Source organism: Neophocaena asiaeorientalis, unplaced genomic scaffold, assembly GCF_003031525.2.
Source record: "Neophocaena asiaeorientalis asiaeorientalis breed wild unplaced genomic scaffold, Neophocaena_asiaeorientalis_V1.1 scaffold322, whole genome shotgun sequence".
Lineage (NCBI taxonomy): Eukaryota > Metazoa > Chordata > Mammalia > Artiodactyla > Phocoenidae > Neophocaena > Neophocaena asiaeorientalis.
This window is the reverse complement of record NW_020185329.1, coordinates 2,183,984-2,199,193: the sequence shown is the minus strand read 5'-3', so window position 1 is coordinate 2,199,193 and position 15,210 is coordinate 2,183,984. Positions and strand designations below refer to the sequence as shown.

General features: G+C 36.8%; 1 protein-coding gene across 3 annotated transcripts in view; it reads right to left on the bottom strand.

Moving 5' to 3' along the window:
- Window positions 1–15,210, bottom strand: part of ARK2N (arkadia (RNF111) N-terminal like PKA signaling regulator 2N) — an 81,749-nt gene that overhangs the window by 36,233 nt on the left and 30,306 nt on the right. For all 3 annotated transcript variants that reach the window (XM_024734683.1, XM_024734681.1, XM_024734680.1), the window contains exon 2: window positions 12,598–13,382. In XM_024734683.1, the coding sequence (XP_024590451.1) occupies window positions 12,598–13,312 (715 nt within the window). In that variant the 5' untranslated portion in view covers window positions 13,313–13,382. The remainder of the gene's footprint in view (window positions 1–12,597; window positions 13,383–15,210) is intronic.

Below are 15,210 nucleotides of genomic sequence, written 5' to 3'. Positions count from 1 at the left end.
TTGAGACTAGGCTTATTCCTTTGACTTGCTAACAAAAAACAGGCTTTCTCTTGGAGCCCCAAAATGACAGAAACTTTATTCTAAATTAAAAAAAAAAAACACTTCATGCAAAATATTAAGTTTTAAGATTTTAATTTTACTGAACGGTGTTCTAAATTAAAATTTTATTTGAGCTCTTATTACACTCAAGTTTTAATAAGCACACAAAGTACACATCAATATAATTAAAAGTTATCATCTAATGAGTGGCTCGAAAACCTGATAATTCTAACCTGCTGATTAAATTCTCTTAAAATGATTAGAAATCTAATGTCCTAGAACACTGAACTAGTATAAACTAGGCAGAAAACAGTCTATAGACAGATTATTAGAAAACATTTATCTTCACTGCCCCCCCTTTTAAATACCAGCAACTAAATTCCATATGTACCCATTAGAGATGACATAATCCAGATACGGGATTATATTCTTAAATAAAAAGCATTTGGACCATGTCTAGATTAATGCTATAACTTGAAAGAAGTTTCTGTCCAGCATTAGCCCTTTATACACTACAAAAAGTCCAAACAGGATATATTTCTTAACCTTCTTAAAATTCTAGGAAAATTAAGGGAATTAAAGGGAAGTTAAGGGAAGACCACTAGGCACTTCTAAAACAATACCTACATAAAAATGCCACCACATAATCCAAAAATAATTCCCACTTCTTTGTATTAGTACATATAAGTACTATAATCTTAGGAATACAGACTTTGCCTCAGTGAAAGAGAATTCAACAATCCACAACAGCAGTCGAGTTTTTTTAAAACTACTTCAAATACTTAATACTTCTTTGTCCATAATACAAAAACAAATTTTTCTGAAAGAAGAGTTTTTAAATTGTGCAATCTGGAAAAGGTATAATCACTTTAAAGCACAACTCATATTAAAAAAAAACTACTGTTTTTCAAAACAATACTCTTTAAGACAGCAACACATTTTCAAGGCACTGTGAGAAACTGAAAATCAGGGGGAAATCTGTATATATGTTTCTGCTATAAAATTATTCTTAAGGTTAAACTCTCAAAACCACAAAATGTCAATTTTTACTTCAGAATAAATTTTAATATTTTGGCATATATTCTATGAATTAAGTCAATATATTCTGGTGTTCCTTTTCTTTCTATCAAACCCTCTCTGTCCACATCTTTATCCAAAATTATGTAGAAAAGGCTTCCCAAAATTATTAACACCTTCTCAAATATTCAAAATATTTTTACCTTGAGTATCAATTATTAAAACCTATGCCTGATTATTCCATTAAATTGACATTTTTCTCTAAAAGGCAAAAAGAAATCTGTAGATCTCCTACTCTGTTATCTAGTAACAACAAGAATTAGAATATATCCCAGTCAATACTAGGAATATGTCTATGTGTTATTCTTAAAGGATTCATTAATTATTTTAAAATTAAAAGGCATTCCACTATATGCTTAATATATGAAATATTAAATCATGAAACAAAAAAGAAATCTGTTAAGTGCCTGAAGCAGTTTATACATGCATAGAAAAGCAGTCATGTTAACATGCTGAAATTAAATTAACATTTTCTTATATCTAAGAATCCATGCCTAGTAAAATCTGTGATGCCAGGGAGAATTTGAAGACAGAACAAACTTCCCTGAAAACATCGCAACTACAAGTAAAGATTACAGATTAGTTAAAAACCTGTCAGTCACCCAAAACCAATCTGCTCTTCCTGTTGACATAAAACTTAATTTTAAAAAATTGGCTGAAGTAGTTTACAAGTGTTGCACTATCATTTCAGAGAAACTCCCAATTCTCATATATCAAGTTCTAAAAAGAAAAAAACCACAATAGTCATTTTTCACTTCAAAACTGGAAGAGCAAAATAAATTGACTCAGTCTATTACAGTTAATTTACAAGGTATAAATGTCTGAATATAGAACTAAATAGAAAAAGTGGTGACAATTTTTCTGAGTGGTTACCGGTAAATTACTAAAATAAAACAGAGGTCTTTATTGTTTATACAGTCGACCCTTGAACAACACAAGGGTTGGGGCTCCCACCCACTGCACAGTTGAAGAAAATCCACATAAAATGTTACAGTCTCTGGTTCTGCATCCACGAATTCAATCAAGCTCAGATCGTATAGAACTACAGCACATATTTAGTGAAAAAAATCTGCATATAAGTGGACCTATGCAGTTCAAACTCCTGTTGTTCTTGTGTTAACTATACATGAAACTCCAAATATGCCACCTATCTTTCCTCTTGCAAAACACAGAATTAGATCTTCTCCAAAGTTGCAACTACATTAAATATTAAAATAATTAACCTTATTCATATTGAGAAGTTATTAGGTTATAAATTTGAAGGGAAAGACTCCTAAATTTTTATTGTAAGTAAACCCAGTAGAAAGTACAATTTTAAAAAAACAGGTAATGTTAGCAAAGTTATATATTCCTACTGAAAATTTTCTTCCTAATTTAGCTTTTTCTCACAATATTCCTACCAACCCAGAAAAGATAAAATACCAGTATCTCCCAGTCCTAGGCCACACATTAAAAATCTATCATGTTGCAAAACCTTTCAATGCTGTGCTATTTTCTCCCCTTTGACACACTCCATGGGCTCTTTAACATGCCATTTATTTTCAGTCCAGGGATTGAAAACAAAATTAAATTGGTAGTACATTAGCCAATACACTTAGTCACTAGTAATTTAAACACCGATTCAAAACACACCCTTAATAGAGTGACCATTTCATCTGTATCCTCTAGAGGTACCCTTTACATCAGAGTACCAAACAATTCCTCTGGATGATGTCTGCCAGGTTATTGGCTCAGGCACTGAGCTTTAAGTTAAAGCTCAAAATAAAAATTTATCTATGTAACAATGAAAACTATTTTTCTCATGCATGAAATCAAACTCCTTTCTAATCCGCTTTCCCTACAGTATCTTGCATAGTAGGTACAGAGCATTAATTTGCTCAAAAATAATTCATTCTTCCTGCATACAAAGGCTATTTAATATAATTCATTAAAGACTAGCAACAAATTAGTTCATTAAATGACATACGAAAGAATGACAGAAAAGTGTTCATGCAATATATTCACTCATGACCTCCAGAGCGGGATTAATTACATCATTCCTCCTATTGGAATCAGAAGGGAGTCAACAGTATTTGTAGAGAATAATGCTAAGAGACTCTCAGGGAATTAACTACTTACCCACCTTGGATTCACTAAGATTCCCTATTTTATATTTTATTTATATTTTTGCATGAAAAAAGCATAAATATGAGGATCACCCCTACCATCGTATAAATATGGTTCTAGGTTCCAACCACATGTAACAAAACTCAAGCTAGAATTTATCAAACTCTGTTCTGAATATCTAATTTTTTAAAAAGAAACTGTTTACTATTATCATTTTTTAAACATCATCAAAAGAAACTTACAATGGGCAAAAGCATATTCTTTCTTACACAATTCAAAAAGCAGATAAAGGTTGTTCTGTAATATTCCCATTTTCAGCAAAGTTAATTGGAAAACTGTAATGTCTTTGAGAACGCTAATGTACTGTCAACATTGTGACAAGTCACAAAGGGCTGCTGTGGCAGTTCTTGGGAATCAGGCATCTGCATGTAAGCACCTGATTGGGCGACAGGGGAAATTCTTTGGCCAACTAGTTGCATTTTAAGTTCCCTGGGTTCCAGTAGCTGCTTGTTCTCTTCACCAGTGTCAAGTAGAGTTAGCTTTTCCATCCACACCAGGAACTTCTCCTCTTTCTGCATCTGCATCTTGGAAAAACAGCTCATGGCCTCTTCTAGGACACTGCCTATGTAGCACCTATCACACACAGCACCCCTGTCAAGTAATCCTGGAATTTCCCTGGGCGCTCCTTCAGATCCCCCAGCACAACTGAAGTCAGCTTTAAAGACATTGAGGCCATTTGATAAAACATGGTTAAATGAGAAAACTGTATTTTTATTAAGACAAGCTTATTCAGGAAAATGGCATAAGCATTACTAAGAACAGCCATATAGGTATAGCACTCATAAGGGGCACTTTAATTAATTAACCAAACAAAAGTTGGTAATTCTGAGAAACACAACATGATACTACCATTTTTCATAGCTTCACTGAATCTGTGGAGGATTGTGTATTCTGTTACTATACAACTATTAATCTGTAACAGTGTTTTTCAACCTTTGCTGAACATAAAGACCTGGAATGGTTTAACAAATACCAAAACCTAGGTGGCTCCCAGACATTACAGGTCCTTTTTGTTTTAAGCTCCCCAGGTGATTCTAATGTACAGCCTTGATTGAAAACCACTGCATCCCTGAATATTTTCACACTATGACTTTAAAATTCTAAAAGTTGTTTTAACAGCTGACCCATAATAAATCAGTATACAATAATTGTCAGCTAATTGATTTTTATCAAATGCTCTTGTTTTAAGTTAAAATTTTTTTTTTCCTTATGGAAAAACCACATAGAGGGGACTTCCCTGGTGGTCCAGTGGTTAAGAATCTGCCTTCCAATGCAGGGACATGGGTTCGATCCCTGGTTGGGGAACTAAGATCCCACATGCCGCAGGGCAACTAAGCCTACGCGCTCTAGAGCCCACATGCCACAAGTAGAGAGCCCACATGCTGCAACTACTGAGGTTGCGCACTCTAGAGCCTGAGTGCCAAAAGGAAAACTCCCACTCCCACATGCCACAATAAAGATCCCACGTGCCGCAACTAAGACCTGACTTAGCCAAATTTAAAAAAAAACAAAAAACCTCTGGGTCAGTTTTTTATAAACCCTGGTCTGTGCAAGGTGCTAAAAGGTATGCCTCAAAAAACAAAAAGTTTTGTGGTTAAGTTTGGGATATGCTACAAATCATATCCTCCCCACATTGGAGAGCACATTAACGTCTCTGAGTTGTCCTGCAGTAAAGAAATCTGCTTCCACATGATCCAGCACTTCCCAAACGTGTGAATAGTGTACAGCTATTAATAGCAAGTAGAACAGTGGTTTCACAGGATTCTAGTTTTAGGATATGCTCCTCTACATACAGTGTTTTATCCTCGAACTAGGCCAGATCAGCTTTGGTTTGGGTCCCATATACTTTGAGTTTCTAATAAAACTAATTATACTGAACTCTTCATTTCTTCAGGGAGCTATTAAAAATGTTACCTCCTCAGACCACTCTTGACTACAATATCTAAAATAGCTTTTCTGGGCTTCTCTGGTGGCGCAGTGGTTGAGAGTCCGCCTGCCAATGCAGGGGACACGGGTTTGTGCCCCGGTCCAGGCTGATCCCACATGCCGCAGAGCGGCTGGGCCTGTGAGCCACGGCCGCTGAGCCTGCACGTCCGGAGCCTGTGCTCCGCAATGGGAGAGGCCACAGCAGTGAGAGGCCTATGTACAGAAAAAAAAAAAAAAAAAAAGCTTTTCTACCCCATCCTTAGTCCATCTTTATCTCATCTCTTATATCCTGCTTTATTATCATAGTGTATATCCCTACCTGATAGCATATGATGAATTCATTTATTATCTGTCTCCTCAGAAAAGATTTAAGTTTCATGAGGGCAAGGACTTTTCATTCACTACTGCATTCCCAATGCCGCATAGTAGGTGCCCAAATATTTGCTGAATGAATGACTGATGGAATCAATCAATCTTGGCCTTATACCATCTACCTATACCAAGAAGTCTTATAAAGAACTACCCTATGAAATGCTCTGTTGCATTTATCTCAGGGTATTTCTGAAAATATGGTTTACTTTATCTCATAGTGATTTTTTATGAATAGACAAAAGAAAAATTTCCCAGGTCTCAGTTTCCAGTATCAAGAAAAGAAGTGTTTCTCCTAGAAAATGAGAACTGCTTATGTCATGCCACCTCTTTTCAATGCCTAAAAGCCTATGGGACAAATTTTTAGCCCAATTCTACCTAGCAAACAAAAACCTCATAAAGTTTATTGTAATCAACTTTCCCTCTAACTTCATTTCATTCCTCCTCCCCTGATTACTGCATTCCATCCCCTTTCTTCACATTAAAAAAAAAAAGGGCTTCCTTGGTGGCACAGTGGTTACGAATCCGCCTGCCAATGCAGGGGACATGGGTTCAAGCCCTGGTCCGGGAAGATCCCACATGCCACGGAGCAACTAAGCCCATGCGCCACAACTACTGAGCCCGCACTCTAGAGCCCATGAGCCACAACTACTGAAGCCCACGTGCCTAGAGCCCGTGCTCCGCAACAAGAGAAGCCACCGCAGTGAGAAACTCGCGCACCGCAACAAAGAGTAGCCTCCCCGCTAGCCGCAGCTAGAGAGCCTGCCCGCGGCAACGAAGACCCAACGCAGCCAAAAATAAATAAAATTATTTTTTTTAAAAACACCTTATTTATAAGTAAACTTCCTCAAGAAGGGCATACCTTTCCCTGAAGTGTAATATATTTAGCTTATGGAAAGTCTAAATGGAATTTAAAGAATACTAAACTTTCTTTAAACAGTTTATCCCCATTATAAGTGCTGGGTAAACTGAAGTGTACAGGACAGGAAATGATATGGCTACTTTGATGTTTCAGATTCTGGCACTGCTTATTTTTCAACAAACACTGGAAAATGAGTATTTAAAAGCTGAATTCAAAAAACTGGTGTGAGAATACTTATGCTAAGGACAGTGAGATAAGTTGCAGCCTCATAAAGATGACTACCAGCAATAAATACTGAAAACAAGACATTTTGAAGTCTTAAAAAGAGGACCCAATGATACGTGTCAAACAAAACCCACAGAATGCACAACACCAAGTGTGAACTCTAATGTAAACTGTGGACTCTGAGTGATAATATGTCAATCTACGTTCATCAATTATAAGAAATGTACCATTCTGTGGGGGTGTTGATAGTGCAAGAGGCTGTACGCATGTGAGGACAGGAATAAGTGGGAAATCTCTGTATCTTCTGCTTAATTTTGCTGTGAACCTACAACTGCTCTAAAAAATACATTAAAAAAAACAAACAACAACCAGGGACCATATTGTCACCTTAAACACACATATGTCCTTTTATTAACACTAAAATATATCCTACTTTGAGAAAGACATCAAAAGCAAAGCTTATGCTTTTGCATACACAAAGTTTTTAAAGGCACTCACTTTAGGAAATAAGCTAGGAAAAGCAGGCTGAAAATAATACCTTGGTGCTTTAACATTAGAGATTGCCAAAGGATACCCACCAGTAAGATTTCAAAGCTTCTAAATTTAAGGTAACATTATCTAGACACTGTAGCATAGAGAAAACCACATTTTAACAATGCATGCTTTTAAAATAATCACTTAAATGGAGTAAAATTTAAAGGTGCTTATGTTTATTAATCACTAATAACATATTTAAAAACTAGATGACACTGTTCAGAACTTAACAGAAGCAGACTACCAGTTTTACAATGATTTTTAGCTATGGGAGACTTAACATATCACTTTGCTTAACTGAGTAGTTCTCAGCCTGGCTGCCCACTGTCATCACCTGGGAGCTTAAAAATGCTGGTGCCTTTATGCTAAGTGAAATAAGTCCGAGAAAGACAAACACTGTATGATCTCACTTGCATGTGGAATCTTAAAAAAAAACAAATTCAAAAAAACAGAGTAGTTTGGTGGAGAGTACGGGGTGCAGCAAGGATGAGTGAAGGTGATCAAATAGGACAAACTTCCAGTTATAAGATGAGTAAGTTCTGGGGATGTAATACAGCATGGTGGCTATAGTTAACAATACTGTATTGTATATTTGAGAGTTGCTAAGAGAGCAGATCTTAAAACTTCCCAACACACAAATTATAACTACGTGAAGTGAGAGGCGTGTTAACTAACCCTACTGTGCTAATCATTTCGCAGTATATACATTTATCAAATCAACACGTTGTATACCTTACTTAAACTTACACAATGTTATATGTCAACTGTATCTCAAAAAAGCTGGGAGAAAAATGCTGATGCCTGGGTCAGATCCAGAGATTCTGATTTAATTGGTCTGCGGTGGGGTCTGGACATCATAAGTTTTAAATGCTCCCAACCCCCAACAAGTGATTCTAACATATAGCCAGACTGAAAACTGCACAGATATTACCTGCTTTGTTTGCATTTACTAATCACTTTTCAGGCAGTCTTCAACTGATTACTCAGTCTCAGTGTCTTGTTATCAATGTATTTAGTGAGTCTCCTAAATAGCTACCAAAATACAATCAGATTACAGAGGCTTAAATTGGGGACATGGGGCTTTTAGTCACTTCATATTCAATATAGGAAAAAGGTCATGGAATTCCTAACATGGGTTTGGGGGTCTTATCTTTTACCATGAGTTGCTACCGCTTAAATTAATAATAATATTTTTCAAGTAATTCAATCCCCAGTAGGTTAAGAATCCTCACAAATCAATTAAAAAAAAAAAACAAGTGTAGCAAGAGGAAAATGTGCAAAGAACATGAATAGACTGTTTACCAAAAGAATACAAATGGCCAATATGATTTTTCAACTTCATTAGTAATCAAAGAAATGCAAATTAAAGATACAGTTCATCCATCAAACCAGCAACATTTTTATAAACACTCAATAGAAAGAATATAATGCAACAAATACTCAAGCTCCTGGATGGAATAAACTTAATAAAGTATTAAAAAGTAGTTTGGCAGTATGTGTCAAGAGCCTTCAAGTGTTCATACCCTTCCTCATAATAGCAAAAACTAAAAACAGCCCAAAGGGCCAGGAGTAGGGAAGTTATTTTATAGTTAGCTAAATTATTCAAAATCCATACATGGTTTTAGGGAGACTACTGTGTTTTGGTTAAAGGCTCAAAATGCAATGTTAGAGGGAAAGAAAGAAGTATACATAGTATGATAAATTTTGTTACATATTATGGAAGGCAATATACTTAAATGTTAACAAAAGCAGGATTTTAATCTTATACATCACATTTTTCTATTTTCAAAATTTCCTACAAAGGATTTACTAAAGAAATTTTTTTCAAGTAAGAGTTAATTGATCAAGCATAATAAGTCTCTACCTCAGAAAAACTGTAAGGTAAAATGATAGCTTATCCTGAGGAATTTCACTGTATAATTGTGTGTGGTGAGTAGTGAGTGCTGAGATCCTAGCTTCAGTAGGACTGAGCTGCGCCTGGCCACATGGATTGAGGATTCAGATGATCTTAAACAGGTGTCCTCAACAGCCTCCCTGACATTCTCCAACAAAGACCGATTAGATTTTCTAAAATGCAAAACAGCCAAGACAACTGACCCTTACCTACCAAGGTGGATACTATTTTTGGAACCTCAGTCTGAGTGGGCACTTGCATGGTGGACTATTAAACCACACAAAAGCAGGTCATTATAGCCAAGACAAGATGAAGCTACCCTGAGGTTTATTCTATACTAAATATTATGAAAAACAACGGTCACTGGAAAGACTCTTCCCTGCTGCCCACCTACAATGATGCATGTAAGCTGGTCTGTTCAGAGAATTTTTGAATTGAAGTCTGATGTCACAGACTTATTCACATTCACTAAAATCAAAATTCCCTGCAGGGAATTCCCTGGCAGTCCAATTGTTAAGGCTCTGAGTTTTCAATGCTGAGGGCCCAGGTTCAATCCCTGGTCGGGGAACCAAGATCCCACAAGCCGTGTGTCATGGCCCAAAAAAAAAAAAAATCCCTGCAAAGAGCAGACTTTACAGCTCTAGTCTCAAAGTGATTTTACAGAAAAACTGACCCCCCCCAACCCCCGAAGAAATAATGCTCTAATAATAAAGTACAAAGATTAATAATACAAAAATATCACCTATAAATGAGACACTCAACAAAAGCCTTGAATACTCAAGACTACCACATAGTATTTTCACATTAATATGCACTACAAAATACTCTATTTTTGCTCATCTCTAAGTCCCCCAAATGAAAGAAGTGCCAGAATTATCTTGATATGATACCTCCAGATTCATAAAAGAGCAATATAGTTTCAAAAACTTCAAGGAAAGAATGATCTAGTGTGGATACTAAGCTGCCTGTCAGTTAACTGTTAACTAAAGCAACAACAACAAAACCACTTCATAAACATCTACTGTCCAAATATCAAACTCAATTATTAATCATCACCATGCACTATATAAGTCTGCAGCATTAATTATTTCCACTCTTTAAAAGAAAATGCATTAATTGTTCAACTGTTTGGCATAAGTGAATATTTAGCATAATTCCTTCAATGTTTAAGCTGCTGCCAAAAATAGTTTATAAATACAGCAATTCTGAATTACTAAATTAGTTGTACCTTGATGAAAGCATATAGCAAGAATCTCAGTTTTTACTTTTCCTCTTGGTTTCCATTCCGTATAAACAGCTGGATTCAAATTTCAAATTCCAAGAGATTTGCTGTTAGGTACATCCAGTTTAAGTTCACCTGAATGTCCATGGTGTTGCACTCATCTTATAAGTCAGTTCACAATTTATCCTATCTTTACAATCTATACAACTTTTCAACAACTGCCCTGCTATAAGGTAGAGTGTATCCCCCCTGCCCCAAAGTTATAATCTGATTCAAGAAACTGAGGTATACATAATTATGACATCAGCAATGAAAAATGTCAAAATTTTTCGGGTGTAACAATGTGGATAATTGAAATGAACTTCCTAATATTTAAACTTAGGTTGTTCTACCTTTGCTTTGCATAATTCCAGGAAAGACCACTCACAGCTGCTTATGTGTACAGCACCTTCTGTAACTCTGTGGTGCACAGCCTAGGCAGTCATATACAGTGGCCCTACAGCTTACCTCCCATTTGATTCTCCATGATTACCTTAGAAAACTCTTCATATTTTCAAAATCCACCAACTTATTAAGTGGTGTGCACAATAGAAACTAAATTACAGATTCAGATAATTTGGTGTTTTGGTTAGTATACAATTCAGAATAGACAAGAAACAGAAGACTGATGTTTTAGAAGTTTTAGACACTGGTCAAGGTAGTCAATTAGCAAAGAGGTTTGGAAAATATGAACAAAGCACACCTAACCTATTTAAGCCAAATAGGGAGAATGCCCACGAAGATATTTTTCATGCCACCTCTACAATGGGGTCTATCTTCAAAGAGCACTTTGTTCACCCACCTTCTCCCTTTCCATAAAAAGACAAAGTATTGAGCAGTTACATAAAAATCTATTTAGTGAGTGGAATTAAGTAAGCACTATATCAAGAGATCCATCATGATCCTGATTAATAGCTTAGAACAGGACATAAGAATGCATAAACAATTGTATAGGTGTTAATATAGCTTTCTTTAAAATATTAAATGTAAATCTGAAATACACCTAGAACCTGCCTAGAACAACCCCAAAGTTTGCTTCTCTCATGCAGTCATCTGATGAGCTTCAATTAAATCCCCTCCCCCAGTAATTTTAACATAAAGAACTACCAAAGGAATTCAATAGATATTAAAACTAAGCATTTCCAACGATGGTTAAAAACTCATATTTAATACACTATATGGATGATGCTTTTATTTTAAGTTGAACACCTAAAAAATCATTATTACTGAGTTTCTGTAAGTTTGGTTAGCTATAGGTTTAATTAACCCAATATGATTTATCTTGAAATATTCTTTGTATAGCAGCAATATGCTGACATATAGAAACAGAAACATTTCAGAAAACTAGGAGGAAAAAACAGTCACCCATAAAACTTTGAAAACCAAAACTTCCCCCTTTAACGTAGCAACAAATAATGCTGTCATGATCTATTAAATGCCATGTACTTTACAGAATGTTCCTAATCGAGTCTCTTCAATAATGAGAATTCACCCAAGAACCATTCAGACCTCACCTTTCTTCCACTATGAAATCTCAAGACTGCCTTTGTAGTACATACACAGTACCAGACGTAGTAATATGGAGAAAGCAGATGTGTCAAACATGTAATAAATTACAGACTCTTATACCAATAAGAGCTGGAACAGCAGATTTTTCTGTACTTTTTAAACTTGGGGGCGTTAAGGGGGAAATTTTGCAAAAAACATTCCTTTCAATGCAAGTGACAACTAGCTAAACATGCACTGAATGGCGGGGGACACATAAGACTACTGTTTTAGGAGGAATAGTTATTAGAAACCTTTAACGAAAGGTAGAACATGTTATTTCAGACACCATAAGCTCGAGTGCAGTGGCTATATAATAAAGCAAGGTGCCTATTCCTGAGGAAAACGTACTTAGTAATAATGCTGAACAGTGAGTATTAAATCTAAGTAGTGCTAGAAAGGCAATGATGGGAATTCAGGTAATGTGTTACAGAGAAAGAGACTTGTGAGAAATTCCATTACTTAAAAATAATCCTGTCCCTATCATTAAGTATTTTTTTTGGCTGTTGTGCTAAAGTGCACTGGAAACCTCAGAACAGGTTTTTAAATTGGCCATGTCTTGTTAATACACTGCAGTCTTCAAATTTACACAGAGCTGCAGGTCTCCTGGATTTTTTCAAGTGTCACTCATCTAACTGAGCCTGAGAGCTGAGAAATGCCATCAGGTGCTCTACAGTCAGTTTAAAAAACATCCTCTACCTGGTATCTCTGCAGTGATTGTCTTGCTGCTCCCTGAAACTTCTTCATCATCATCTGATGAGCTCGTGCTTGAGTCACAAGTCAGGTCACTATCACTGGTACTACTGTCCTGCAACAGGTTATATTTCTTTCGTGCAGCAGCCTCCCGTTTCTGCCTCAGTAGCCTGATTCTCTCCTTGTGCTTTTGGCTCCGATGACCTTTAACCTTGGCGACTCGGCCATTCTGTTTATCACTGGATTGCCGGTTTTTCTTGGCAGCCATGGTGGATGTTTCACTTTCAGATCGGGACCGGCGAGACTTGCGCCCAACTGTGGCACCAGACACTCCGGAAGGGTCTCCTTCTACCGCTGTTTCTGCCTGGGAGGGTTCATTCTCCTCTGCAGAAGACAGTGTATCTGAATCGGCCAGGTGACCACTAGAGGAAGGGGAAAGCATGCAGTGGTTAGAGGAGTCACTCTCATAAACTCGACCAGTTGTCGGCTTGTCACTCTCCGTGGATGCCAACTGAGACTCAGAAGAGTCCCTTCTCAGTTCCATCAACAAGCAGGGCATTGAAGAAAGAACTGTAGAATCCACCACACCATCTTTCGGAACTTGAGATTCCAGTTCTACAGATCCATCTTCCTCCTTAGCTGTCTCTTGTTCAGATGTTTTTGGTGGGACTTCAGACTCAATGAGTTCTTCAACTTTTCCCACTGCCTCCTCCATCTTCATTTCAGACTTTCAAGTTAAATCATGGAGCAGAGTCTAGGAAACTATGTCAAAGATGCAACGGGAAAGCAACCTGTACAAAAACACACAAAAATCAATAAACGGAAATGGCAGATAATTTAATCAACACAACATTCCTACCTTTCTAAGTGGGCAGCAAAAGTTACCATCATATAGGCCTTTAAAATACATGTATCTATTATTTGCTTGAACAACAGTCAGATTCAAAGGACTTAATACGACCAAAATACTGGCATACACAGCTACTAAAAATGGCACAATATTAATCTTCTATTACTGAACTTGCAAGACCAGCAAGCAACCAAACAAGGATTTTCAACTTTAAAACTTTATTTAAACTGTTCAAGAAAAGGATCCTCAAAGCTTTGATATAGTTAGCAAGTATGTAAACTTTAAATGAAAAGGAATGCTCCAAAAAAACTGGTCTACAACAAGTGAACTGGAATGATTACTTTTACATTCAAATCCTCAAAGAAAGGAAGCAAGGGAGTGAGTTACAGTGGAGTGACATCAAATGTACACTTATGTTAAAGGGAAAAAAAACCATCAATTAAGTGCATTTGGCAAGTGGGCAACAAAAGTAATTACATGCATCAAAGTTGTCATTCCTCTCAACAGGAGTTGCTCTAGAGGGGCATTAAGATGAAAAACCTGAATCTGCTGTTTCCTCAGTTCTTCCTAGTTCCCACAAACCTCTCCTCATGCTGAATATGATGAGTCTAATGTTTAAACATATGTTTTGTTTCATAAACAATAGCCACTAAATACAGATTAACTACTTTGTGAACCCAAAAAACCTAAACTCTCTATTCTATGAATGACTTAAGGGGGTTAAAAGAAAACCCCCTACACACATTCTCCATCTCCTATGCTAACTTTAGAACCTAATATCTTTCCACCACTGTGTGTCCTACAACTCCACTTAATCACAGAGAAACAGGACATAATCTTTAGCCACAAGAGTTGTGACCTATACAGTGCAAACTTCATTAACTAGTGGTTTTTTAAGAGGATGCTAACAATGTGCAAAGCAAGTAAATACCTCACCCTGAACAACTGATGTTAAAGAAGGCAATGATCATGTGCCATAAGTCACAGACAGACACAAACATTAAGCTAGATGGTATGTCAGTGAGGCACAATAAGACATCTCCGTCACTTCATTCCATCAAGTTACTTGATAGTTCACTATATGGTAGACAGCAACTAGAAGATATCTGAAAAATGGAGTTATTTATTGATCTAACATGACAAGCCTACTTTTTTGCTTACTATAAACATAAATGTTCTATATATCTGGGGTTTTTTTCAGGTCCTGTTCTCAGCTGCTGATAAAACAGGCATTCTGATGAATTTTCCTTAACACATTCATGAAAACCAGAACATTCATGGCCACTGGAAACATTTATAAGTTAAAAACAATCTCATGGAGCTTCCCTGGTGGCTCAGTGGTTAAGAATCCGCATGCCAATGCAGGGGACACGGGTTCGAGCCCTGCTCCGGGAAGATCCCACATGCCGCGGAGCAACTAAGCCCGTGTGCCACAACTACTGAGCCTGCGCTCTAGAGCCCGCGAGCCACAACTACTGAAGCCTGTGCACCTAGAGCCCGTGCTCCGCAACAAGAGAAGCCATCGCAGTGAGAAGCCTGCGCACCACAACGAAGAGTAGCCCCCAATCGCCGCAACTAGAGAAAGCCGGCGAGCAGCAACGAAGACCCAAGCAGCAATAAATAAATAAACAAATAAATAAAATTAAGGGAGAAATAAAACCTAATCCCATGTGTAGTCTATTTCATAACCATATTTGTACCATTACTAATTTTTGAACTGAAAGAAAATAAGCATAAACATCATTCCAAACACCATTCCAAAAGGAATG